This window comes from Scaptodrosophila lebanonensis, unplaced genomic scaffold (assembly GCF_003285725.1).
Source record: "Scaptodrosophila lebanonensis strain 11010-0011.00,11010-0021.00 unplaced genomic scaffold, SlebRS2 tig00000184-arrow-arrow-pilon, whole genome shotgun sequence".
Lineage (NCBI taxonomy): Eukaryota > Metazoa > Arthropoda > Insecta > Diptera > Drosophilidae > Scaptodrosophila > Scaptodrosophila lebanonensis.
Genome location: NW_022060606.1, coordinates 291,558 through 317,090, shown reverse-complemented (window position 1 = coordinate 317,090; position 25,533 = coordinate 291,558). Strand labels below are relative to the sequence as shown.

Genomic DNA, 25,533 nt, shown 5'->3' with positions numbered 1-25,533 from the left:
CAGCAGATCCCGAAGGAATTACATGGTTCAACAACTATTATGCAGTTTGGAGGCAAAGCCGATGTCTATCAGAAAATTTTAGGAATCATATGGGATGCAAAAAGCGATATATTTACATTCTCCACCACAACGATGCACAGCATAACAGAGGATCTACTCAACGGGACAAAGTTGCCTACTAAACGCAAAGTATTGGCAGCCGTAAACTCCGTGTACGACCCACTTAGCTTGGTAACACCCATTACCATAAAAGGCCGTATAATCATGCGAGAAGTGTGGCAGTCTGGCCTAAATTGGGATGACGTCATTAAAGGAGGTGTAGTTAAAAAATGGCAAGAATGGATAGCTGAGCTGAAAAATTTGGCTGAGGTAAAAATACCTAGGTGCTATTCCCAACAATATCACCAAGCTGGAAAAGTAGAGCTACATACATTTTGCGATGCCAGTAGCAAAGCATATGCCGCAGCAGCGTACTTACAAGTATGCCACATAACAGACAACACTCAACAATTCGATATATGCTTAATTGCTTCTAAAGCTAGAGTATCTCCCTTGAAGCATATAACCGTACCAAAGTTAGAGATACTGGCAGCGGTCATGGGCTGCCGATTAGCAGATGCAGTGCAAAGCGAAATGCAAATAACCTTCGACGAGCGATTCTATTGGACAGATTCAATGACGGCCCTTACTTGGATCAAAACTGATGGCCGCTTAAACTCGTTTGTGGCAAACAGAGTCGGAGAAATATGCGAGAAGTCGAACACATCCGAGTGGTACTGGGTGCCAACAGAGGACAATATTGTAGACATCATAACACGCGAAACAACACAAAAACAAAAATTATTGAGATGGCAATGCGGCCCTAAATTTTCGGACCTGGAAAGAAATTTCTGGCCTGTACAGAAGTTGAAAGCAAACGAGGAAATCGTCATGGTTGCTTGCCAACAAGACCCCGCGCTGAGTATCCTTTTATCAAGAATATCTGATTTCACAAAACTTTTGCGCTCAACAGGTTGGGTCAAGCGATTTGTAACGAACGTAAAGAGAACCCTCTCTCAACAACAGAAAAAACGTGGAGATCTCGATGTCGAAGAACTTACTTGGGCCAAAACAACTTGGTGTGAGATGGTTCAGGCTGACTCCTACGGGAACGACATAAAATTTGTCAAAAAAGGCATACGATCATCCGATCTACGTTTAAGCAAGTATTGCTTGTTTGTGGATGGCGCGGATCTACTATGCGTCGATAGCAGAATCGAACGAGCAAAAGGCATTCTACGTACTAAACTAATTGTACTAGATGGGAAACATCAATTCACAAAGAGGCTTATATACGACTTACGCTTAGCGGGCAAATCACACAGGAGTACAAGTCGTGGTGCTCAAATTTAAAGAAGAGTATTGGATGCCCAAAATGAATACATTGATCAAGGCGGTCATAAATGAGTGCCTTTTTACACAAAGGAAGGCAGAGGAAGTAGTGGCCGATACAACAAAGTCTTGCGCAAACGATATGGGGTACTTTTTACTTGCTTAACCACGAGAGCAGTACATGTAGAAGTGGCCAACTCCTTGAACACCGATTCCAGCATAATGGCAATTCGACGCATGCTTGCACGAAGAGGCAATATTGAAACACTATGGTCGGATAACGGTACCAACTTAAGGGGCGCCTGCAGAGAGCTACAAGAAGCACTTGTGGAATTGGACACTGCAGCAATTCGATCTAAACTGGCAACAATAACTACCACTGGAATTGATTGGAAATTTATTCCAGCAAGTGCGCCAAACTTCGGAGGCTGTTGGGAGCGCCTAATAGGGTGCTTCAAAAGAACTATGGAGGCGGTCATTCCAATAAACTCAAATCTGAGCGACGAGTCTCTGTGAGACAGAACATCTGGTCAATTCTCGACCATACATATTGGAATCAGATGACCCCGATGATAGCATTGGAATATGTCCAAACGACATACTCATCCAACAACAAGCAACAATACACGCTCCGTGTGCTAACAACGATGATTTGGAGAAAAGAATTTGGCGACAAGCTCAGTTGCTAGTTGAAAACTTCTGGAGACGATTTTTAAAGGAGTATCTAACAACGCTGATCACTCGCCCAAAATGGTCAAAAAACTGCGATAAAATTCGTGAAGGCGAGGTGGTGGTCATCATGCCGCAAGGTGACTGGCCACTGGGAGTAGTAATGAAAACATATCTAGGAGACGACAACGTAAACAAATTATGCCGTTTACAAATTGAATCCAGCGACATTAATGATCGTGTTGAGAAACAGATGCAACACTAGGGGGCAGAGATATGTCGCCGAAAATTTGTACATTTTGCTAAAATGAATTTAGCAGTTTTTTAGTTCATTTGAATAATTGATTATGTACAGACTTATTACACCTATTATATGTAAACACTTTTGAATAAACTGACTTGTAATTTTGAAACGAAGAAGAACAGACGTGTTGGTGGAAGCCCGGTGCAAATTTAATTAAAATAACTACTGCCGCAGTAACATACAGGTTTGAGCCGAACGCTATGAGGATTAGAGTCCTCTTTCGGCATAACAACACAATGATTTCTTTTTTTTTCTCCGTGGCTCAATGCTTAATGCATAAGGTCAAATCTAAAAAAAAAAACACTTATTGAATTTTTTCCCGCATTGACCAGATATTAACAAGATAGAACGCTACAGTCGAGCAAGCCCGACAGTAAAATAGCCTGTACTCTCCACAAAAAAGAAAAATTAAAAAAAAAAATTAAAAAAAAAATTAAATTATTAAAAAAAGTTAATGAATTAATTAATTAAATTAAATTAGAATACATGTTTATGTTCAGTTTTAACAGCATACATTTACATCACGTAACTATACGTATTTATATGCGTGTATGTATGCAGCACAAAGTTGAACCAAAGCAGCAACAACAACAACAGCTGCGGGCAGCGCTGCCGACAGAGCTGCAAGCAGCGCATTAGCAGCGATTTTACTTATGGCTATAACTTTCTTCGGAATTGACCTATCATGATAAAATTTGGCATACGGACACATTAGTACTAACTAAAATTCCGAGAATTACGGAAGTTATAAGAAAAAACACGAATTGCGGGGGAGTGGGGGGGTGCATCGAAAAAAAACTCAAACTCGTACTTTCTCGGTCTTAGGAGAATATGGAAACCAAGTTTGGTTATTCTAGCTCTTATACTTTCTGAGATCCTTTCGTTCATACGGACAGACGGACAGACAGACGGACAGACAGACGGACGGACGGACAAGGCTATATCGACTCGGCTTCTCATCCTGATCAAGAATATGTATACTTTGTGGGGTCTGCCACGCCTCCTTCTGTGTGTTACATACATGCGCACAAAACTAGTATAGCCTTTCACCCTTTGGGTACAGGCTATAAAAATAACATGGGTTGACAACCACCGCGACGGTGAAGGCGCTAAAAAGCACTAGCCATGCCCTAGCTAGAAGCTACGCTGTGGGGGTACCTATGCTGCACCGGTGTTGTTGCGCTTGCGTCCAAGAAAAGTATGTCATCAAAAGAAATGTGTGCGCGGCTGAGCCGGAGCCGGAGCCAATCAAATGCCCAATTTCACAAAATGTAACCCAAAATGGTGTTCAAATAAATTAAAGGAATCTTTAATAAAATCACAAATTAAATAAAAGTACATTCAAGCGCGAAAAACCAATCTATACAAACACAAAGATCAACACCAACACCGAGACACTGAGCTATAACCTTAATTGTAGTAACGCTCAATAATCACTAAAAAAAATCTCTCATCTGTGCTCAACAAACCACTCAATAAAACACAAACGAAAACTTACACTGAACAACATGGCACCTCAGCCCAACAAACGCGCACGAGAAAACACCGTCACTGACCTTAAGGAGGGCCGCCAGTCAGAGGGGGAATCTCGGCAAAGATAATGGCTACAATAAACCTGCGTTTTGAGGAGCAGGCCAGCCTTATCACTGCCAATATGGGAGATGCTGAGCAGCGCATCCTAAACGTGCTGCTGGAGCGTTTCGACCGCATGGCAGAAGAGATGAAGCAGCTACATGTTAGGGTGGATCAGCTTCATGAGCGGGTGGATAATATGGAGCGCGAGGTCGGAGTGTTGTCCACGCTGAGGGAGCGGATTGGAGTGCTGGAGGCGAAGCTCGCTACGCAGCTCAACGCCAATGCTGCCTGCGACTTGCGCATACACGGCGTCCCTCACATGGAGGGGGAAAATGTGCGTACTTTGTACAACACGCTCTGCTTCGCCATCGACACTACACCACCGCCTAGGATACGGGAAATTTTTCGTGTTCGGAATAAGCAGGTAGCAAATGTTGATCCCGATATCATTATAAAATTTGAAAATTTTAATGAAAAAGCCACGTTGCTGAAGGCAGCGGCAGCCTACCATCGACAAAGCAAGAAAGCACTAAGCTTAGAAATGCTGGGCTTTGACTCTCCAGCCCCCATTTACATTAATGAGCAGCTGACTAGAGATAACTACATAATCTTCAAAGAGGCGATAAAGCTTAAAAAACAGAAACGTCTTGTGACTGTGTTCTCACGTAGAGGCATAGTGCACGTGAAGCTTAGGGAGAACGAGAGTGCGCAGCCCATACAAAGCAGGGACGAGCTTTTACAGCTCTCTCACCATAATGAGAGTGGATTTCGCTCTCCCACTGCCTTTAACTCTGTGGTGTAAACATATGTTAGCTTTTAATATTAATATAAGTTTTAGGTTTAGTTTTTGGATAAATTGTTTTTGTAATATTTGTTTTCTTGTAAATGTTAATGTATTAGTAGTGTGCAGATCATCTGTTAGTGCTCTTGATCGCTGTATAATGCGTGAGCGTATGATTGTTTTATGGACTCAATGCAAGATAACTTAAGATGTGCTTCCACAGCGAACAGTAATTCTATTATTCGGGTTCTATGTAAACAAAAGAATGGTATACACATATGCCACCTTAACGCGCAGAGCTTAGTAAAAAAATGGATGAGTTTAGGTATTTGTTTGTTAATTCTAATGTAGACGTGGTTTGTGTATCTGAAACTTGGTTTGTGTCTTGTCTTAATGATAATAATATATGTTGTGATGGGTTTAGAGTTTACCGTTCAGACCGTGTGGGGCATACGGGGGGTGTAGCTATATACATATGTTAAAAATAATATCAAAGCTAATGTGATTTGCAAACAGTCAGTAGACAGCAATATTGAGTACTTGTTTTTGCAATTATCAAACAGTAGAAAGCATATTAGTCGGATGTGTGTATAGACCAAACAAAAACACTGACTACACTGATTTCTTGAGCTTTCTCTCCTCTGTGTCCCTGAAGCATAACAATATTGTCCTGGCTAGAGATTTCAATAGCAATATGCTTCTTGAACGACATTTAAAGGACGATATGGTGTCTCTTGGCATGAAGCTAGTAAACTCTACAGTACCTACACATTTCTCTAACACCTCTGATACCCTTCTTGACTTATTTTTTGTAAATGACACTGAAAAAATTCTGCTATTTGACCAGTTGTCCGTACCAGCTTTTTCCAAACATGACTTGATTTTCATAACTTACGATATTTTCCTGGACCACACTGACCACTCATTTAGTTATAGTGACTTTAGGAACATTGACCATAGACTACTGTTTGACTTTTGTGATAACTTGAATTTTGATGACATTTACCTAAAACCCACCGTAGACGAGCAGCTCCAACTGTTTAATGACAATGTTGAGCTACTGTTCAATACCTTTGTGCCGCTGCGGCACAAAGTAATCAGGCCTGTAAAACATGAATGGTTTAATAGGAATATCGAATGTGCAATAAAATGCAGGGACGACGCATATAAAAAGTGGAAAAGGTACAAGACAACGGCTCACTTATCGCAATATAAGAAACTGAGACGTAGAGTTGGGCTGAAAATTATGAATGCGAAGCGTGCTCACTTCTCCTTGAAATTTTCATCGGTCACCTCGTCCAGACAAGTTTGGGATGAAGTTAAAAAGTTAGGGATCGGAAAAAGTAGACTTTCTTTATGTATTGATTTGTACAACTAGCAGTACCTGAAGTCCTTGAAAATACGTTCCTGAATTTTACCTCGTTATTAAACTGTGATACTTCTTTTAGTTTTATGTGTGTACGTCAATGTGATGTCTTAAATGCAGTTCTTAAAGTGAAGTCCAACGCCATTGGCCTAGATGAGTTACACCCCAAATTTTTAAAATTATTGCTTCCGAAAGTCTTAAATTATATAACTCACATATTTAACTCAGTGCTTACGACATCGTGCTTTCCGTACAAGTGGAAATCAGGAAAAATTATTCCTATCCCGAAAGGAAGCAATGACTTCAGGCCAATCACAATTCTACCATTTCTATCAAAAGCACTTAAACACTTGATGACCAAACAAATTAGCAATTACATGGTAGAAAACTCACTCTTGAGTGATAAACAATCGGGCTTCAGAAGTAATAGAAGTTGTATTACATCATTAATTAAAATTACTGACGATATTAGGAAAGAAATGGACGACAGTAAGGTAACTTTCCTAACCCTACTAGACTACTCAAAAGCTTTTGACTCTGTTAATCATAACATACTGTGTACGAAATTAAAAAGACTTTATAATTTCCCTGACTCAGCTACTAATCTTGTCCAGTCATATTTGTCCTGTCGTCACCATGCAGTAGTTACCTCGCATAATTTTTCGTCTTTTTTATTCATAAAGCGTGGAGTCCCTCAGGGGTCTGTCTTAGGGCCACTATTGTTCTCAATTTATGTCAATGATCTTCCATGTTGTGTGTCTAATTCCGAGTTACGCATGTATGCTGATGATGTCGAGATGTATGTAAGTCGTCCGTTATGTAGAATAGATGAATGTATACGTGTCTGCAATGATGATCTCTTCAAAATCAGCAAATGGGTAAATATTAACGGATTGGAGGTCAACCCTAAAAAGTCAAAATGTTTAGTAATATATAAAAAAATCAACACACTCAATCTTGAGCAAGTACGCCTCAACAATGAGCCCATTGCGTATGTAGAGCAGGCAATAAACCTGGGAATAAATATAAACCAAACATTAACTTGGTGTGACCATGTCAATAAGGCAGTAGGTAGACTATATAGCGCACTAAGGCGTCTGTCTTTGACGCAGAATTTTCTTCCTATAAAACTAAAGCTCCTTATTGCCAAAACATGCCTGACACCCTTGCTATTTTATGGGATTGAACTTTTTGGATACTGCGATGCAGTAAGTCAAAACAAATTAAAAGTAGCCTTTAATAGCATAGCACGGTACATTTTCAACATTCAAAGAAGAGATTCAAAAACGACATACACCAATAAAATATTCAATCTGACCCTTGACTCCTGGATTAAGCTTAGAACCCTAATCTTCTTGCACAAAATTATTGCACGTAAAGAACCAAATTATCTGCTCGACAAAATTGCTTCCACGACATCAAGAAGAACGAACAACATAGTTTGCACTAAATTTAAATTAGCAATCTCGGAAAAACATTTCTTTATTTCTGCTGTTCGTCTGTGGAATGATCTTCCGCATAACCTAAAAACAATTAGCAGCGAGTTGAGATTCTAGCACACTTACAAAACATTAACTAAATTAACGTTACCAAAAATTATAATATTAACGACACACTTAGTTTAGTAGGAAATTTAGATTAAGTATAAAACTATTAAACTATTCAATTAAAAATATATAATTATAAAGAATAATGAAAATGTTTAATGTGAAAACTAAAACTATGATTCAATTGTAATGACTAGCGTAATAATTTAAAAGTAACCGATACTTGTAACGCTAGGATAAGGTTAATAAATAAATAAATAAATAAAAATAAATGGGTAGCCAACCTGCAATAACAGGCGAATAAAAAAAACCCAAAAACCTATAAGGTTTTCCTAACCAAATTTTGTCTAAAAAAAACTGAGACTTACCAGTCTGTTGGCTCCCACTCTTTTAATAAAAATAAATACGCAACACTCGCGTTTAATGACATTCGTTTTTACTTTTTTTTCTCAACTAGAAAATCCGGTCACTGCTATTTATGATCTTACAGCATTTATCTTGCTATGCGCTTACTAGGTCTTTAAATTCTTTTTTTTCGGTGCTGCTTGGAACGTCTGCACACTCTGACGGTCGGAAATCGAAGAGGCCGAAGGTTAGCTCCTATAGTCTGATCTAGCCCTTTCCTTTCGAAAGTGGTGAAAGCGCATTGACAGGAGGCACGCCGTGACAAGTCCTATGCCCCAAAAAATCAAATATGACCGCTAGGTGGCGCTAAGTGAAAAAAAATAATAATTTACGATCTAAGACCGTTGTTCGATCTAAGACCTCGCTACAATGTAAATGTATGTATGGAATATTTTATATTTCATTTCATTAATTAATTAAATTTATTTAATTTTTTTAATAACTTTTTTTTGTGAGGTGGTTCCGGGTATTCAAGAGTTGAGCCTGCTCGACTTTAGCTTTCCTTTCTTGTTTCTGTCTGACACCTTTTTCGGTATCTACAAGGTGTTTTCCAAAGTAAACAGGACTTTAAAAAAAAAAACAGAACAAATGGTTTTTTCGGCAAAATCAATTTCTTTTATTCAAAATAGTCTCCTTCTGCTTCAATACAGCTTTTTGCACGATCCAAAAGTATGTCGAACAAGTGTTTTAGCTCGTTGGCCGGTATGCCCGCCAGTATGCCGGTGCAAGCCTTTTGAATGGCCTTTACGTCTGCATAACGCTTTCCTTTCATGGGCATTTTTCCGAAAAGGTAGAAGTCGAACGGTGCCATATCAGGTGAATACTTGAGTGGTTAATGGTTAAAATGTGATTTTTGGTCAAATAATCGGTCACAAGCGTCGATCGAATGTTGGATTCTGAGCAATTTTTGGTCGTCAGTCAATTTGTGCGGAACAAACCGTGCACACACCATTCGTAAGCCCAAGTGTTCGGTCAAAATGCGATAAATCGATGTTTTGGAGACGTTCAATTCCATTTCCATCAATTTCAATGATGATTTCGGCTGATTTTTGATGAACTCACGCACAGTTTCGATGGAATTTTCGGTGATCACGAATTTTGATTGGCCCACATGTTGATCGCCATTTATGTCCTCACGACCATTTTGTAAACGTTGAAACCACTCGTGCACTCTACTACGGGATAGGCAATCATCGCCATAAACTTGTTCCATCAATTGAAACGTTACGGTAAAAGTTTTACCAATTTTAAAACAAAATTTAATGTTGCCTCTTTGTTCGAAGCTCATTTTCGCACCGATAACACAAACATACTGACACTTAAAACGCAATAACTTCACTTCCAATCGATGAAATGTCGTGATATATAAGCGATATTTATATACACTCAATTCCTTTTATCTATAGGGACAACAATTCGTCATTGGCACATGAATGTTAGACTATCGCGGGTCGGAGCTCCTGAACATGAATTTATTTGGATGCCATAAAATAAAATAGCATCAAATATCGCTTACAGAGAAGCACTGACTCAATAATTAATAACAAAAAAAATTTTAAAAATTACAAAAGAAATCATTACATACAATATACCATGTACCCAAAGAGTAAAAGGGTATACTAGTTTTGTGTGAATGTACTTGTATGTAACACTCAAAAGGAGACGTGGCAGACCCCACAAAGTATATGTCTTCTTGATAAGGATGACAAGACGAGTCGATATAGCCATGTCTGGCCGTCTGTATGAACGCAAGGATCGCAGATAGTATAAGAGCTTGGAATTTCGACCTCAAAATTGGAAATTACTTTCAGTTATTATGATTATGTATCCGTATGCCAAATTTCATATTGATAGGTTGATTTAACAGGAAGTTATAGGGTATTTAAGAGTTAAGCACGCTCGACTTTAGCATTTCTTGTTTCTTAGGAACTCATAGCAAAAAGAAAGGTGTAAATGTGTGTGTTGAGTTTGGGGCCAGGCGGCAACGACTTTTCAAAGCAGCCGAAACAATCAATCAACTTTTCACTAACTTCATCTTTAATTCCAGAAATAATTACATAATTTTTCCTAACTAAAAGCACATGGTTACAGAATACGTTTTGTAAAGGCATTTCACTTAGTTTTAACTGGTCATAAGTATTTAAGAGAATTTTAATTGAAATCAACGTATAGTCTTAAGAGAAAAAGTGTCGTACACTGCAGCTGCCTGCGAGCAACATAATTGCAATTGCCGCTCTTATGTTTGTGCTTACGGCGGCGGCCTTTCTACGCAGCTTCGTGTAATAGTCGCCTGCATTAAAATTAAATTTTCTACTTTTATCGCAGCTCGGTGCTACAAAATTAGCACTAGCGATAAAAAGGGCCAATATTTGTCCCAAAGCTTCAGGCCCTTATCAGCTGTATTACTCCGAAAGCTTTTGGTTGTACAGCTCTGGCTTTTGGTTGGAATACAAAGCTCAACCGATTTTACGTATTTCCCTAGAATCAGACTATAAAATGCCTGCTCGTGCTTCAAATTCCCTCTTTTGATCGACATACTTCTGGCCTAGAACCACGCCGTATCCACGCCCGCAGCCAAAATCAATTCCAAAGGGAACCAACCTTCACTGCGGCTGGTCATCCTATTGGCAACACGAAATTCCAGCGCTGAACCTAATCAGTGCGCATCCGACGCTAAATGTGAAGCATCTGGCCTAACTATTCTACATAAAGTGCAGCGAAGTTTGAGAGCCGCGGGGATAGTATCATTTTTCCTCCCCAAAGTCGCCGTCTCCATGCTGATATTCTGTTGATGTGCCGCCCATTTCGAAGAGATCCAGCAGGTCTCCAAGCCGAGCCCCCTGCTTGAAGAGGGAGCGCGAGAATCCAGAGCATTTTGCAAAGCTTGCTCTCGTTGTCGCAGAGCCATCCAGTCAGTCTTGCTTAACCGCCCACGCGATACGCCCACGGCCACGTCCATTGCGGATACGCAAATTAGCAACCGCCCTCTCCACGCCACATGCTAGTGCCCCCTTCAAAAGAGCCGAGAATGAGCTACAGTGCTTAAGTTTTTTTTTTTAGAGAAAAATTGATCTCCATGAAAATTCCATAAAAAAACAAGAAAAATTGAAACATAAGAAAATGTAAAAGTCCAGAAAGTGTGTACCTAGTTTGTAAGTACCTACATATGTATGTATGAACAAATTTATTTGGTTTATTTTTTTTTGTCGTCTCCAAAAATGATTAATTGAGCGACAGCATTGGTTTTTTTGTTTTTTTAAACCTAAAGAAAAGAAAGAAAAAAAGGAAACAAGAATATAATGCCAAAACTCAAAATCTCCACAGGCATGTGTAAAGTGAATCAAAGTCAGCACTAAATATAAAACCCCAAAGAAATACATTCAAGTGATGTATTTAAGCAAGTCAACGCTGAATATAAAAATACAACGAAATGTTAAGTGATCTAAGCATTTAAATTAAATGCATATAAGTATGTATATATGTATGTCATGCCCCTATTTATTGCACTTATTCCCAACAACAACAACACCATTGCTGGAGGGCCCTTCATCCCTGGAGTTTGCATGTAAGTTTTATATTCCGTTTTGCTATCGCTTCTTATCTGGTTTGTAAGTCACGGTTAAATTGATATACCTATAACATATATTTACTTGAGCTTATATATTGAGCTTTTGCTATAGCTGGACTCGAGTGTCAATTTAATTTCGACTACTACTAATAATTTTCTCTTATACTAGCATGTCTTTGAGAGCACCCAAATAACACTAAATTGTAACAAGCCAAGGTCAATGCACCTTGAATGCATTGATCACGGTACTGCCCTACCTCACTATCGCTAATGTGAGCTTTTTTTTTTTGTTCGTATTTAATTGCATTTTAAATCAACTTGCGGCTGCATCGGGCAGCTCACTTGTTTTGCATATTTGATACTGATAATCTGATATACAAGTAAAGTAGCAAACTAAATATTAGTTGCAATGAAGCCAGTAAACTCTATAACATTTTTTTGTTTCGATCTTTTGCTAGTTGTATAAGCTCCAATAAATAGAGTAGCAAGACACAGGTCTTTCTTTTACATAATTTTGTGAACCGTTAGATTTTGCCATACCGGCAAGTTACCGGCTTAAAGCCGTACACTTTTAATGGCAGAGTTTTCGGCGCGCTTAAAATAGTATAGTATAGTAGACAAACAAATATGCTTAACCCTAGGTGAACCGCTTTTCGGCGACAACAGTGTGTATGTTATAAAATTTATAATTTTTGAAATATTGTATAATACCCATGCGAAGCAGGGGCGGGACGCTAGTTTATATATAAACAATTAGAAATGCTAATGTCAAGTGTCCCGACTTTGAAATACTCTCTACATATGTGTAGAATCTATATATATAAATCAGTTTGCCCTGACTGATTGACTGACTGACTGATTGGTGATCAACGCACAGTCCAAACGGTAAAAACTAGGAAGCTGAAATTTGGACTTAAGTATCCTTTTGTAGCGTAGGCTACGAACTCAGTTTGTATACTCTTAGAAAATTTACAACAAAAACTGCATACTTGGTTTTTTTAAATTTTTTTTGGGCCCGAAATATGGAAGTTTTCCTGTAAAAAACATATTGGGGCACAAAAGGAAACCGCATCAACAGTCCACAGCCCAAGCGGTTAAAGCTAGGAAGCTGAAATTTGGGCTCAGTATTCTATTATAGTGTAGGTGTGCACTAAGAAGGGATTTTTAAAAATCGAGCTCCAAAGGGGGGAAAACATTTTCAACCGAGTGGTGATGGGTGATTCCACAGCTACCTCTTCCGGTTTGGTCATGATGATGGAGCAGAATTCACTTTCTGCGGGCGCGGAAACCTGACCTTTGTGAGTCCCAGGTTCGAGAGAGCGAGAAACCACCTCAACAACTGGCTAGGGGAACCGGTATCTCCAACGAATCTTATCACCAATATGATTGCGGACAAGCAATTTTGGAATGCCTGCTGCGATTTTGCTGCCACGGTCATGGGGGAGTTGCGCAGACTTGAGCGTGAACGTCAGCGAGGTCGGATGTAGTTAGGTCGACGCCCTGGTGAAGCAATGCTCCACGGCCGTACCGCCTGGGCGCTGGCCTGACTCTAGTTCTTCACAACTTTTTCTTCACTTCCTTGTCCTACCTCTAATATTATTCCTTTTCTCCTGTACTGCTTTTCAATAAAAATAATTTTAAAAAAAATAACATATGTATATGTTTGTATATATACAGTGGGCCATCGAACACTGTTGTTTAATTGTAATAGTTTTCTGTGGTTTTAAATCATAAATGAAATTTTTAAAACGAAAATCAACAACGGTAACTGCAAGTCATTGGCACGCTCTTATTCTTTCGTCCACATTTTTTGATTATCGACGCCTCTTTACCGTCGCTAGGCAACGACTGAGTAAGCGATAGTAAAGCACAAACCGAATAACGGAGCTACGCATATTCTGCTTCGCAATGTGGGCAGATGTATGTACATACATATGTATATGACTTCATCTAATTGATCTCAATAAATTATAAGATGTTATTGTCGATATCGATAGTATCGGTGGATTCAGCTATAGAAAGTTTTACTGTAGGAAATTGAGATAGGCATTGTCAGAGCTTTTTGATCGAGGCTCTTCGCTGCATGGCATTGACACGAGTGCCGTGGTTCATATTCAGAGTTCGTGCGTGATTATTGACTCAATAATGCTGGAAAAAACACAAATGTGAATTTTAAATTAAGATATACTCTTATAATTATTCCCTTCCATAAGAAAAAAATACAAACTCGTCCTTTCTCGGACTTCGGATAATCTAGATACCAAATTTGGGCTTGCTAGAACTTATACTTTCTGAGATACTTGCGTTCATACAGACGGACAGGCATGGCTATATCGACTCGTCTTGTCATCCTGATCAAGAAGACATATACTTTGTGGGGTCTGCCACGCCTCCTATTGAGTGTTACATACATTCACACAAAACTAGTATACCCTTTTACTCTTTGGGTACAGGGTATAATAATTGGAGCCTGAAAACTATTGTATCTACATATGTATGTCAGTGCAATTAACTCACAGCCCAAATGGTAAGAGTTAAGAAGCTGAAATTTGGACAAAAGTTTCCTGTTACAGTGTGGGTGAGCACTAAAAAGTGGTTTTAGATAATTAGAAATCCGATTAACTGTAAACTTGGTTTATTTACTCTAGGAAAGAACACAACATATTATTTTTGTAACTTTTCATTAAAGAGCAGAAATAATTATTATAATGAAGGTACATACATACATATGTACATACTTATGTGTGTATGCTCATTTAAATTATTATAAGCATAAATACTTAGCCTTGCAAAGACGGGCAATTATTATGTATGTTTTTAAGGGCTCACTTCAAAATTTATTTAAATTTAATGTTATAATACTTTAAATGTTATGATAAAAAGAGTTCAATATACAAAATATTTCACGGTTGTAACCCTCCAGGTAAGGTCTTCCAGCTTTCATACCGCATTCCAAAAACAAGTCAAAACAGTTTCTATGGAACCAATAATTTTGGACGTTCGAGCTTATATCAAAAGTGTTTAATTGGAAAATCCCAAAATGAAAGGTACGGCCATCCGTTTGAACGGACTGTACAACAACTGGCGTTTGAAGTGTCCCTGTTGTAATTCCATACAAATGCTTTGCGCGCGAAATAGCAGCAGCAAATGCGGTCAGCATAGTGCGGCTCTCAAATTGGGATGGTGTTAGGACAGATCTGTGCAAATTGGTTGCACCTTTTTTACAATATGTAATAACCGTCTGAGGATGGGTGCTGGTTATCTCCGTCCGAAGTGCTGGTAATTAAATGTAGGCAATTAATATTAATAAAAAGTTTTCAAAAATTTATACACTAATCGTACAATAATAGTTTTCTCCAGTGTAAATATGTTTTTTTGGAATAGATATTGTCGATTCCATTGGAAACAGATCGGGTATCGTTCCCTCGACTTTATCAGATATTGCTCCCAAGGGGCTTATTGAGGTTATCATCTTGTCAGTTGTAATTGCGAAATTGACCAAATCCTTTTTTCTAGTCAGCGATGTATTTAAAGTGACATTATCTAAAAGCCTTCGACGTGATGTCACTGATTGACCAGCTAGTTTTTCTATTTCAAACAACAGTTTGTTTACCAAAAGTCGGCTGAAAAAACATACAATTAGATATTCGAACAATAGAATTAAAAAAAAAAATCGTACTTGCACCTTTCGCTCGCAATTCCATATGTACGCGGAATATTAAATGCTGGTCGGTCAACCAGCTTTGTCTTTGGCAGTTTCGTTTGAAGCGCATGAAATACATGTGAATCTAAAATGGCATTCCTAATTCTTCGATCCACAGCGGAAGGGATTTGTTGGTTTTCAATGGCATTTTCAATCTGCCGAGGAAATCTTCTTATTTCAATGGTATTAGTGAGAACCTGGGCCTGCGCCAGCCCACCAAGAAGAACATTAGAATCACTATAATTGCGACAAGTTTCGTTATGCCACTTTTGATGTGAATCGTTCTCAACGACGGTTTCCACGACAGGTCCTATAATATGCACACTGCATGCATTCATAGTGTATATTCAAATATAATTGCTTTTCGCATTTACTCACTCTTGTCTTGCAGGACTTGGGTTTACTACTTTCTTAGCAGACTTTATGTCAAGATTGTATCGCAAGAGCTCGGCAATAGCACCTGTTTCTCTATGCACTCTTTTTCCCTGTACTTGCCAGTGTTTTTTAAAATGCCAACCTATATGCTGGGCGTAAAGTATATTTGTTGGGCGCATTTTAAAATATGAATATAAAACCGATTGATTGTTGCAAGGTTATGAAACAGTCGTAATATACAGTAGAGATTAGGGATGGGGAATCGATATGGCAATATCGATATAATATTATGATGTAAAATTTATATGCATCGAATGCACCGATTTTAAATACGATATATCTTCTCATCTTTAACATTATTTCCCCGGCTTTTTAGTTACTTCGTCGAGCTTGTTTGGTTGCCCTCTAAAGTTATGCCAAAAAAGTGTATTTGAACCTTTATATACATACATAAATATTTATTGATACGGTTTTGTTGGTTTTTTACAGAATAACCCAAAAGCAAGCCAAACAGGGGTGCCACAGAAATCTCTTCCGCCCAAATTTCGCTTCAAAACCAATTAACGGTGCCACAGGGATGTTTTAAATCTTGTTTGCTTTGCTAGGAGTTTTGATCAAATAAAAATATTCATTGGAATATAAACCTTAGTTTTTCTGAACCATCTGCATCAAATATATTTTGCATATCCCACGTAAATATTATTAAATTAGCAAATTACTAAATGTATACTTAAAACACCAGCATTCACACACAGCATTCAAAGCAACCAATCAATAGAGATGCCCCCTTGGCTCAAATAGAAAACTACATTTTTCGAACATCACATTTTGCTGAGTTAAGTCTAAAGTTGTGAGTCAAAAGGTAAAAATAGGATATATATTTTTGACGCAATTCTTGTTTCAAATAAGTACCAAATCACTGTGTATTAATTAAACAAATTTGGCGAAAATTGTGTGTCGCCGATTGGGCAAGTCTGTTTGTTAGCAAAAATGTGAATGGTCATAAAATGCCATGTAAATTTAAAGTACGGACCGGGGAAACAAAATATAAGTAAATTTTTGTAATTTCTGAATTCAACTTCATATGCTCTTTTTTGCAATCTTTTCTTTTTAGAATCGAAAGTAAATGCCTGATGAAGATTTTTCGAAAGGTCTCCCCATTTTTATACTCTGTACATGAAATGTACAAGAGTATATTAGGTTTGCGGGAGCTGAAAAATGTAACAGGCAGAAGGAGGCGTGGCAGACCCCACAAAGTATATATATTCTTGATCAGCATGACGAGGCGAGTCGATCTAGCTCTGGCTGTCTGTCTGTCCGTCTATCCGTCAGTATGAACACCTGGATCTCAGAGACTATAAGAGATAGAGACACCAAATTTTGCACAAAGATGTCTGTGTAGTTATAGGCTTTTCTATAACTAATAATACGCAAGAATTATTGTTCAACTGTGCGAAATAGTTCGATTTAATTTGCGACTGTTTGGTTGCGATTGAAAACCATATTACAAGTTCAATATTAAGCGACGAAAAGAAAACTATTATGTACCATGTATATTATGTATATTGCCGAAATGCAATTCAATTTAGTAACTATTGCCGAAGTGCAATATTAATATAGAAATTGATCGAGTAGACGGAAACTAGGGTTTACCGTACCGACACAAGCGAAAACGAACGATGCGACAGTGCAGCGCCTTAGGCAAAATTATAGCAATTTAAGAACAATGCGTAAAGAAAAATAGGAATTTGAGCGACAAAGCAAACAATGAGTTACATTACGTTAAATGGCTCAGTCCAGTGGCAGACTTCAGCTCAGCAACCCTCATCTGCTCCAGGGATCAGGTTGACGACTCGTGCCAGCGGCCATTTGAGTGATGGCAGGTTTCCGTCTTTGACGAGGACGACATCGTTGATGCAGATGCCAGGCTGGTCCTTACGCCACTTGGATCTCTACTGAAGTAGAGTCAAATACTCTTCGCGCCAGCGCGCCCAGAACACCTGCTGATAGTAGGTGACCTGCTGCCATATATCTAAGTGATTGAAATTGTGCTTGGTTATGTCCGGCTCAATGTAGGACGACAGTGGTGCAGTGCCAATAAAGTGCGCTGGAGTCAAAACATCGAGATCGCCAGGATGTTCTGAAAGCGGTAATAAAGGACGTGAATTAATAATGGTTGTGATATGGCAAACTAACGTGCGCGGCCCATCAAAATTAAGCAGCGAACTCCCAACAGCTCTGAAGAAGTGGTGCTTGGCAGTCTTCACCGCCGCCTCCCAAAGCCCACCAAAATGCGGAGAACGAGGAGGGATGAATCGCCAATCTATGTAGTCAGCCAAACAAAACTCTTGAAGCGCCTTCAAATGCTCTCTGCTCTGAAATAGTCGTTTAAGCTCAGCCATCTCGTTCTTTGCACCGACGAAGTTTGTTGCATTGTCCGACCATATGCGAGTTGGCCGACAACGCGTCAAAATAAACCTTTTTAATGCGCTCAGGAACGATCCAGTGGTTAAGTCTTTAACCAACTCCAAGTGCACGGCCTTCGTGGAGAAACAAATGAAATATAACATTTAACAGGATCCTTGTAACGCACTTCATTCTTGTAGAAGAATGGGCCACAAAAATCTACGCCTGTGGCCATGAACGGTTGCGCGATCCTCAGGAAGGTCAGCCATGGTGTGCTCCATTAGACGTGGCTTTGCTCGAAAGCATAACGTGCATTTATTAACAACACGGGCGACTGTTTTACGACCTCCGACTGGCCAATATCGCATTCGAATAGATGCCAAAAGCGAACGTGGTCCAGAATGTAGATTTTGCTCATGAAAATGAGCTATGAGTGCGAATGTGATTGGATGGCGTCTGGGCAGTATAATTGGGTGTTTGGCCTCGAAGTCAAGTGTCGAGTTTCTCAAACGCCCGCCAACGCGCATCAATCCAAAATTGTCGATGAAAGGCGATAACGAAGCGATGTTACTGGATGATTTAATAGATCGAGATTGTTGGAGGGCCTTGTAGTCATCCCAAAGATGTGCCCTCTGTATCAAACGAAGCAATATTTGCGTGCCGAGATGCACGCAATCCACAGTTAGTCCGGGAATCCGTATTCGGTGCAGGAACTTGTAGATATATCCAAATACACGTTGCAGTTTGGCAAAGCTATTGGCATATTTACACTCCTGGCTGATGTCCTGAAATGGGCAGGAACTCAGAAGCACCTTATTTCGCTGCTCCGGCAAAGTTAAAACTGTTGTGCAGGAAGTAGGCCAACAAGTTTTGTCCTCAGCAAGAAACGATGGGCCATGAAGCCATAGTGCTGACTGGACGAGCTCGCTGGGAAGTGCTCCTCGTGAGAGAATGTCCGCTGGGTTGAGATGAGTAGGTACATATCGCCATTTCATGTCCGAAGTCAACTCTTGAACGGTTGCTATCCGATTCGAGAAAAAGGTTTGGTATCGGGACGGCTCGCTGTTTATCCAGGATAATGCGATGACAGAGTCGGACCAGCAATAATACTTGCAGCTAAATATTGCCATTTGCGAGATTTCATTGACCAACTGCGCCAACAAGACAGCTCCGCACAGCTCCAATCTGGGCACAGTAATTGTCCTCAGCGGCGCCACTCGCGATCTTGAGCACAACAACTCAACCTTGCGACCGTTTGATGTAACAGATACGACGTATACGCAAGCTCCATATGCATCCATACTTGCGTCGCTAAATCCGTGTATTTCAAGTGCACCTCCGGCGAGAAGAACCAATCTGGGAAACTTCAATCTCTGCGTCTGTTGAAAGTCTGAAATTAAGTTATGCCAAGACGTGATTAGAGAAGCTGGCAAACTTTCATCCCAATCGGCCATCAGATACAAATTTGTGCATGTGAGTAGTGTCAGCTAAGTGAACGATTTCCTTATTTTGCCGACTTTAAATAATCGGCCACAACACACATTTTTTTGTGCGTGTGGAAAGTGTCAATTAATGCTCTTTGGGACGGGTTGATGAGTTGGTCAGGTCCGTACAGGGAAATAAAGGTTGAATACGATAGTGACGACGGTTGGGACGTAGATTCCATAAATAGCAATCAGATTGATACCCAGGCAGAAGCAGTCATGGATGTGAATCAGGTGCAGGCTTTGGTGGCGGTTGCCGTTAGCCAGGCCTTGGCTCAGCAGGAGGAGAGTTTCCGATCGCAGCTCGATACAGTGAGGGCTCAAATAAGTAAACTGCGTGTGGAAGTGCCGCAGATTGAAGCATACCAAAGAATTTCAGTGGACCCAGGCATTAGGTGCGATATTCCATTAGACATTATAAATTCCCGATTTTGAGGGTACACAGGATGAATATGTGGCGTGGCAGCAGTCAGTGACTGACGCATACGAGCTGTTCAGGCCGTTTAACGGCAGCAGCACACAGGCCTGATACTGCGAGGGCGTTACTCGTTTCGCACAACACTGTGCTCAATTTTGATGCCATTATAGCGAGGTTCATCGAGCGGAGCATGTTTTCAACTTCGTAAGCTAAGACCATCGAAGAAAGGACTCAAGCGATCGCGTCCAGTAAGAAACGCTCGCAGCGTAGGCAGTGAAAGAATTTCAGGGACGAAAGAGGTCAGGAGAAAACCCCTCATTTTGTCAAACGTCAGCACAACAATTTTGGCCAGGGTAGAAGGGAACAGCAGGGACAGGCCCCAGAGCCCATAGAAGTTTATTCCACTGCAAAGTTTAGACAGCGAACAGAGTTTAGGAAGCCCTAGATTAAAAGTGTGCTAGCCCAGGAGCGGCAGAACACGTCTGAGCGCATGACAAGCCCTAGGCGGCAGCGTTTTAACAATGTCGTGCAGATTGCTCCTAACAGTCAGGAGATCAGTTATGAGAGCGGTGCCACGGCAGCGGTCAATGATATAGACGACGAAAGCGACTCGGCATGTGGCAGTGAGTCGGTGAATTTTTTAAAGCAAACGCTCCCGGCTACCGCTCATTGAACGGCAGTTGGCTGGAAGAACCCTAAGAATTTTTATAGATACTGGGGCGGCAAAGAACTATGTGAAGCCCATAAAGGAGCTTAACAATGTAGTTCCTGTCGATAGACCTTTTACTGTGAGCTCAATACATGGCTCCAGTAGAATCGAAAGTAAATGCCTGATGAAGATTTTTCGAAAGGTCTCCCCATTTTTATACTCTGTACATGAAATGTACAAGAGTATATTAGGTTTGCGGGAACTGAAAAATGTAACAGGCAGAAGGAGGCGTGGCAGACCCCACAAAGTATATATATTCTTGATCAGCATGACGAGACGAGTCGATCTAGCTCTGGCTGTCTGTCTGAGATAGAGACACCAAATTTTGCACAAAGATGCCTGTGTAGTTATAGGCTTTTCTATAACTAATAATACGCAAGAATTATTGTTCAACTGTGCGAAATAGTTCGATTTAATTTGCGACTGTTTGGTTGCGATTGAAAACCATATTACAAGTTCAATATTAAGCGACGAAAAGAAAACTATTATGTACAATGTATATTATGTATATTGCCGAAATGCAATTCAATTTAGTAACTATTGCCGAAGTGCAATATCAATATAGATATTGATCGAGTAGACGGAAACTTGGGTTTACCGTACCGACACAAGCGAAAACGAACGATGCGACAGTGCAGCGCCTTAGGCAAAATTATAGCAATTTAAGAACAATGCGTAAAGAAAAATATGAATTTCAGCGACAAAGCAAACAATGAGTTACATTCGCTGCAGCAGTGCAGCGCCTTAGGCAAAATTATAGCAATTTAAGAACAATGCGTAAAGAAAAATAGGAATTTCAGCGACAAAGCAAACAATGAGTTACATTACGTTAAATGGCTCAACTTGCTGCGTAGAGTAAGATTACAAATTGAGTGATTTTATAATCGAATTAAACAAATATATTTATGATGAATTGTTGACTTTTGGCTGTGGCGACTGCATAACCAAACATTCTCCCCCCGTTGAAGAACTTGGGTCTTCAACAGAATCCTGTTTCGGTAGTGGACACAGCTTGCGAACGACTCTTCTGATTAGTCCAGTTGCAGACTTCAGCTCAGCAACCCTCACGACGCCATCTGCTCCAGGGATCAGGTTGACGACTCGTGCCAGCGGCCATTTGAGTGATGGCAGGTTTCCGTCTTTGACGAGGACGACATCGTTGATGCAGATGCCAGGCTGGTCCTTACGCCACTTGGATCTCTACTGAAGTAGAGTCAAATACTCTTCGCGCCAGCGCGCCCAGAACACCTGCTGATAGTAGGTGACCTGCTGCCATATATCTAAGTGATTGAAATTGAGCTTGGTTATGTCCGGCTCAATGTAGGACGACAGTGGTGCAGTGCCAATAAAGTGCGCTGGAGTCAAAATATCGAGATCGCCAGGATGTTCTGAAAGCGGTAATAAAGGACATAAAGTCGTTTAAGCTCAGCCATCTCGTTCTTTGCACCGACGAAGTTTGTTGCATTGTCCGACCATATGCGAGTTGGCCGACAACGCGTCAAAATAAACCTTTTTAATGCGCTCAGGAACGATCCAGTGGTTAAGTCTTTAACCAACTCCAAGTGCACGGCCTTCGTGGAGAAACAAATGAAAATGCTAATATAGCATTTAACAGGATCCTTGTAACGCACTTCATTCTTGTAGAAGAATGGGCCACAAAAATCTACGCCTGTGGCCATGAACGGTTGCGCGATCCTCAGGAAGGTCAGCCATGGTGTGCTCCATTAGACGTGGCTTTGCTCGAAAGCATAACGTACTTTTATTAACAACACGGGCGACTGTTTTACGACCTCCGACTGGCCAATATCGCATTCGAATAGATGCCAAAAGCGAACGTGGTCCAGAATGTAGATTTTGCTCATGAAAATGAGCTATGAGTGCGAATGTGATTGGATGGCGTCTGGGCAGTATAATTGGGTGTTTGGCCTCGAAGTCAAGTGTCGAGTTTCTCAAACGCCCGCCAACGCGCATCAATCCAAAATTGTCGATGAAAGGCGATAACGAAGCGATGTTACTGGATGATTTAATAGATCGAGATTGTTGGAGGGCCTTGTAGTCATCCCAAAGATGTGCCCTCTGTATCAAACGAAGCAATATTTGCGTGCCGAGATGCACGCAATCCACAGTTAGTCCGGGAATCCGTATTCGGTGCAGGAACTTGTAGATATATCCAAATACACGTTGCAGTTTGGCAAAGCTATTGGCATATTTACACTCCTGGCTGATGTCCTGAAATGGGCAGGAACTCAGAAGCACCTTATTTCGCTGCTCCGGCATAGTTAAAACTGTTGTGCAGGAAGTAGGCCAACAAGTTTTGTCCTCAGCAAGATACGATGGGCCATGAAGCCATAGTGCTGACTGGACGAGCTCGCTGGGAAGTGCTCCTCGTGAGAGAATGTCAGCTGGGTTGAGATGAGTAGGTACATATCGCCAATTCATGTCCGAAGTCAACTCTTGAACGGTTGCTATCCGATTCGAGACAAAGGTTTGGTATCGGGACGGCTCGCTGTTTATCCAGGATAATGCGACGACAGAGTCAGACCAGCAATAATACTTGCAGCTAAATAATGCCATTTGCGAGATTTCATTGACCAACTGCGCCAACAAGACAGCTCCGCACAGCTCCAATCTGGGCACAGTAATTGTCCTCAGCGGCGCCACTCGCGATCTTGAGCACGATAACTCAACCTTGCGACCTTTTGATGTAACAGATACGACGTATACGCAAGCTCCATATGCATCCATACTTGCGTCGCTAAATCCGTGTATTTCAAGTGCACCTCCGGCGAGAAGAACCAATCTGGGAAACTTCAATCTCTGCGTCTGTTGAAAGTCTGAAATTAAATTATGCCAAGACGTGATTAGAGAAGCTGGCAAACTTTCATCCCAATTAAGTTTTTCCTTCCAAAGCGTTTGAAGGAATATTTTTGCCTTTGCAATTACCGGACCGATGAGACCAAGCGGATCATAAAACCGTGCGATAGTAGATAGCACGGATCGCTTGCAAGGCTTAGTAACAGAATGAATGGGAGTAAACGAGAACATGAAGCAATCTGACGCAGGATCCCATGCAAGGCCGAGTGTCTTAGCGATATCGCTGCCATCATCGAATTTTAAAAGTGTTTCTTTGTCGGCATCGGGAATTTCCATTAAAACATTTGGAACGCTAGAGCACCATTTACGAAGCATAAATCGTCCTTTCTCCAACAGACCTGTTGTTTGCCGCATGATTTCGAGAACTTCTTCTACGGATTCTCCACCAGTAATAAGATCGTCTACGTAGAAGTCACGACGCAAAATCGTAGAGCCAATAGGGTACGAAGTCTGCTCGTCTGCAGCAAGTTGTTGCATAACGCTAACGGACAAAGAAGATGCAGGCTTTGTACCATAAGTAACAGTATCGAGTTTAAATGCCTCTATATCATCTTGAGACGAATTCCGCCATAGGATGCACTGCAAGAAATTGTCAGGTTCTGTGACCCGAACACAACGATACATTTTGCAAATATCACCCGTCAGGGCATCAGGGAATGTACGAAAGCGGCACAGTGTGTTTGCCAACTTTGGCTGGATCGTTGGGCCAGCCATGAGGATATCATTCAAAGAGTATCCCGACGAAGTAGCTGCCGAACCATCAAACACGACCCTCAACTTGGTTGTACTGCTGTCTTTTTTGAGGACGCAATGATGCGGTAGAAAATATCTACAATTTGCGAGCGATCCAGTTCCAACTTTGGACATATGTCCCAAGTCCAGGTATTCTTGAATGAATGACGAATATTTAATCTTTAAATCCGGATTTCGATCAAGCTTTCGTTCCAAATTTAAAAATCTGCGATGAGCTTGAACGTATGAATCTCCAAGCAGATCCAAACTAAGCTTGGTTGGCAAACGAACAGAATATTCGCCAGTAGACAGGCGAGTGCAATTTCCCTTAAAATGCTCTTCGCAATCAAGCTCCTCCTTTGTGTGTTTGACGACTTGATCATGGCAGGCCTCAAGCTCCAAAAAACTACGAACCATACGCTCTATTTGTGTATTAGAATCGACGTCTCTAACTGATTCTTGTGCTGCTGCAACCAAAGCTGTTTGATTATTATGTATGGATCCACCCATCCGAATTTGGTCTTTTGCAGTAATGGCAATCCAGGAGCCAATTTGATTTGGCCAACACACAACAGTTCATAGAAAAGGCTGGCACCGATGAGCATGTCAATTTGCTGAGGTCGATAGAATGCAGGATCTGCTAGCCGTAGGTTGCTAGGAATGTTCCATTTGGTAATGTCTACCGAAAAGTAAGGCTGATTTTCCGTGATGGCAGGAGCAACCAGCGCAGAAATGTCTGTAGAATAATCCGATGAATTCGATTTTAAGCAAAGTTGCAAAACTCATCCATCAGAAACGAAATTAGTGTCACCTAAACCTGACACTGAAGTGGACGAGTTTGTTTTTCGCAATTGCAAATGATGCGCAAACCGTGAGGTAATTATATGCAGCTGCGATCCAGCGTCTAGCAGTGCACGACAAGGATCCCAGGTGCATGCGTTATTTTTTACTTTAATAACCGCAGTAGTCAGGAGCACAACATCCGAAATGAGATTATGGGCAGGCTCTGACAACGATGGCGAAATAGCAGTAAGCGCGCTGCGCGACAAGAATGATTGCAAGTGGACAGGAGGCTGTGAACCAGAAACAGACGGCTGCTCAGACGAAACGAATTGCGAAGCTGCATTGTGGAAATGCAGTAAGCTATGGTGTTTGGAACCACATACTCTACATGATCCCGAGTTACATGTTCGCATTCTGTGGCTGTTGGAGCACCATGTATAGTTTTTAAGTCTCTCTGTTGCGC

At 40.7% G+C, this 25,533-nt stretch overlaps 1 protein-coding gene across 2 annotated transcripts; it reads right to left on the bottom strand.

The window, feature by feature from the left end:
- Positions 1 to 14,396: 14,396 nt before the first annotated feature.
- Positions 14,397 to 15,888, bottom strand: LOC115629976 (39S ribosomal protein L37, mitochondrial). 2 transcript variants are annotated; one of them, XM_030526600.1, is made up of 4 exons: positions 15,668 to 15,888; positions 15,272 to 15,613; positions 14,929 to 15,209; positions 14,397 to 14,862 (listed from the first exon to the last, which is right to left on the bottom strand). In XM_030526600.1, the coding sequence occupies exons 1-4, from the start codon at positions 15,841 to 15,843 to the stop codon at positions 14,450 to 14,452; spliced, it is 1,212 nt and encodes a 403-aa protein (XP_030382460.1). In that variant the 5' UTR covers positions 15,844 to 15,888; the 3' UTR covers positions 14,397 to 14,449. The 2 variants fall into 2 exon arrangements, with proteins under 2 accessions (XP_030382460.1, XP_030382459.1); XM_030526599.1 differs by having other exon boundaries at positions 15,266 to 15,613; positions 15,668 to 15,886.
- Between the last annotated feature and the right edge of the window lie 9,645 nt (positions 15,889 to 25,533).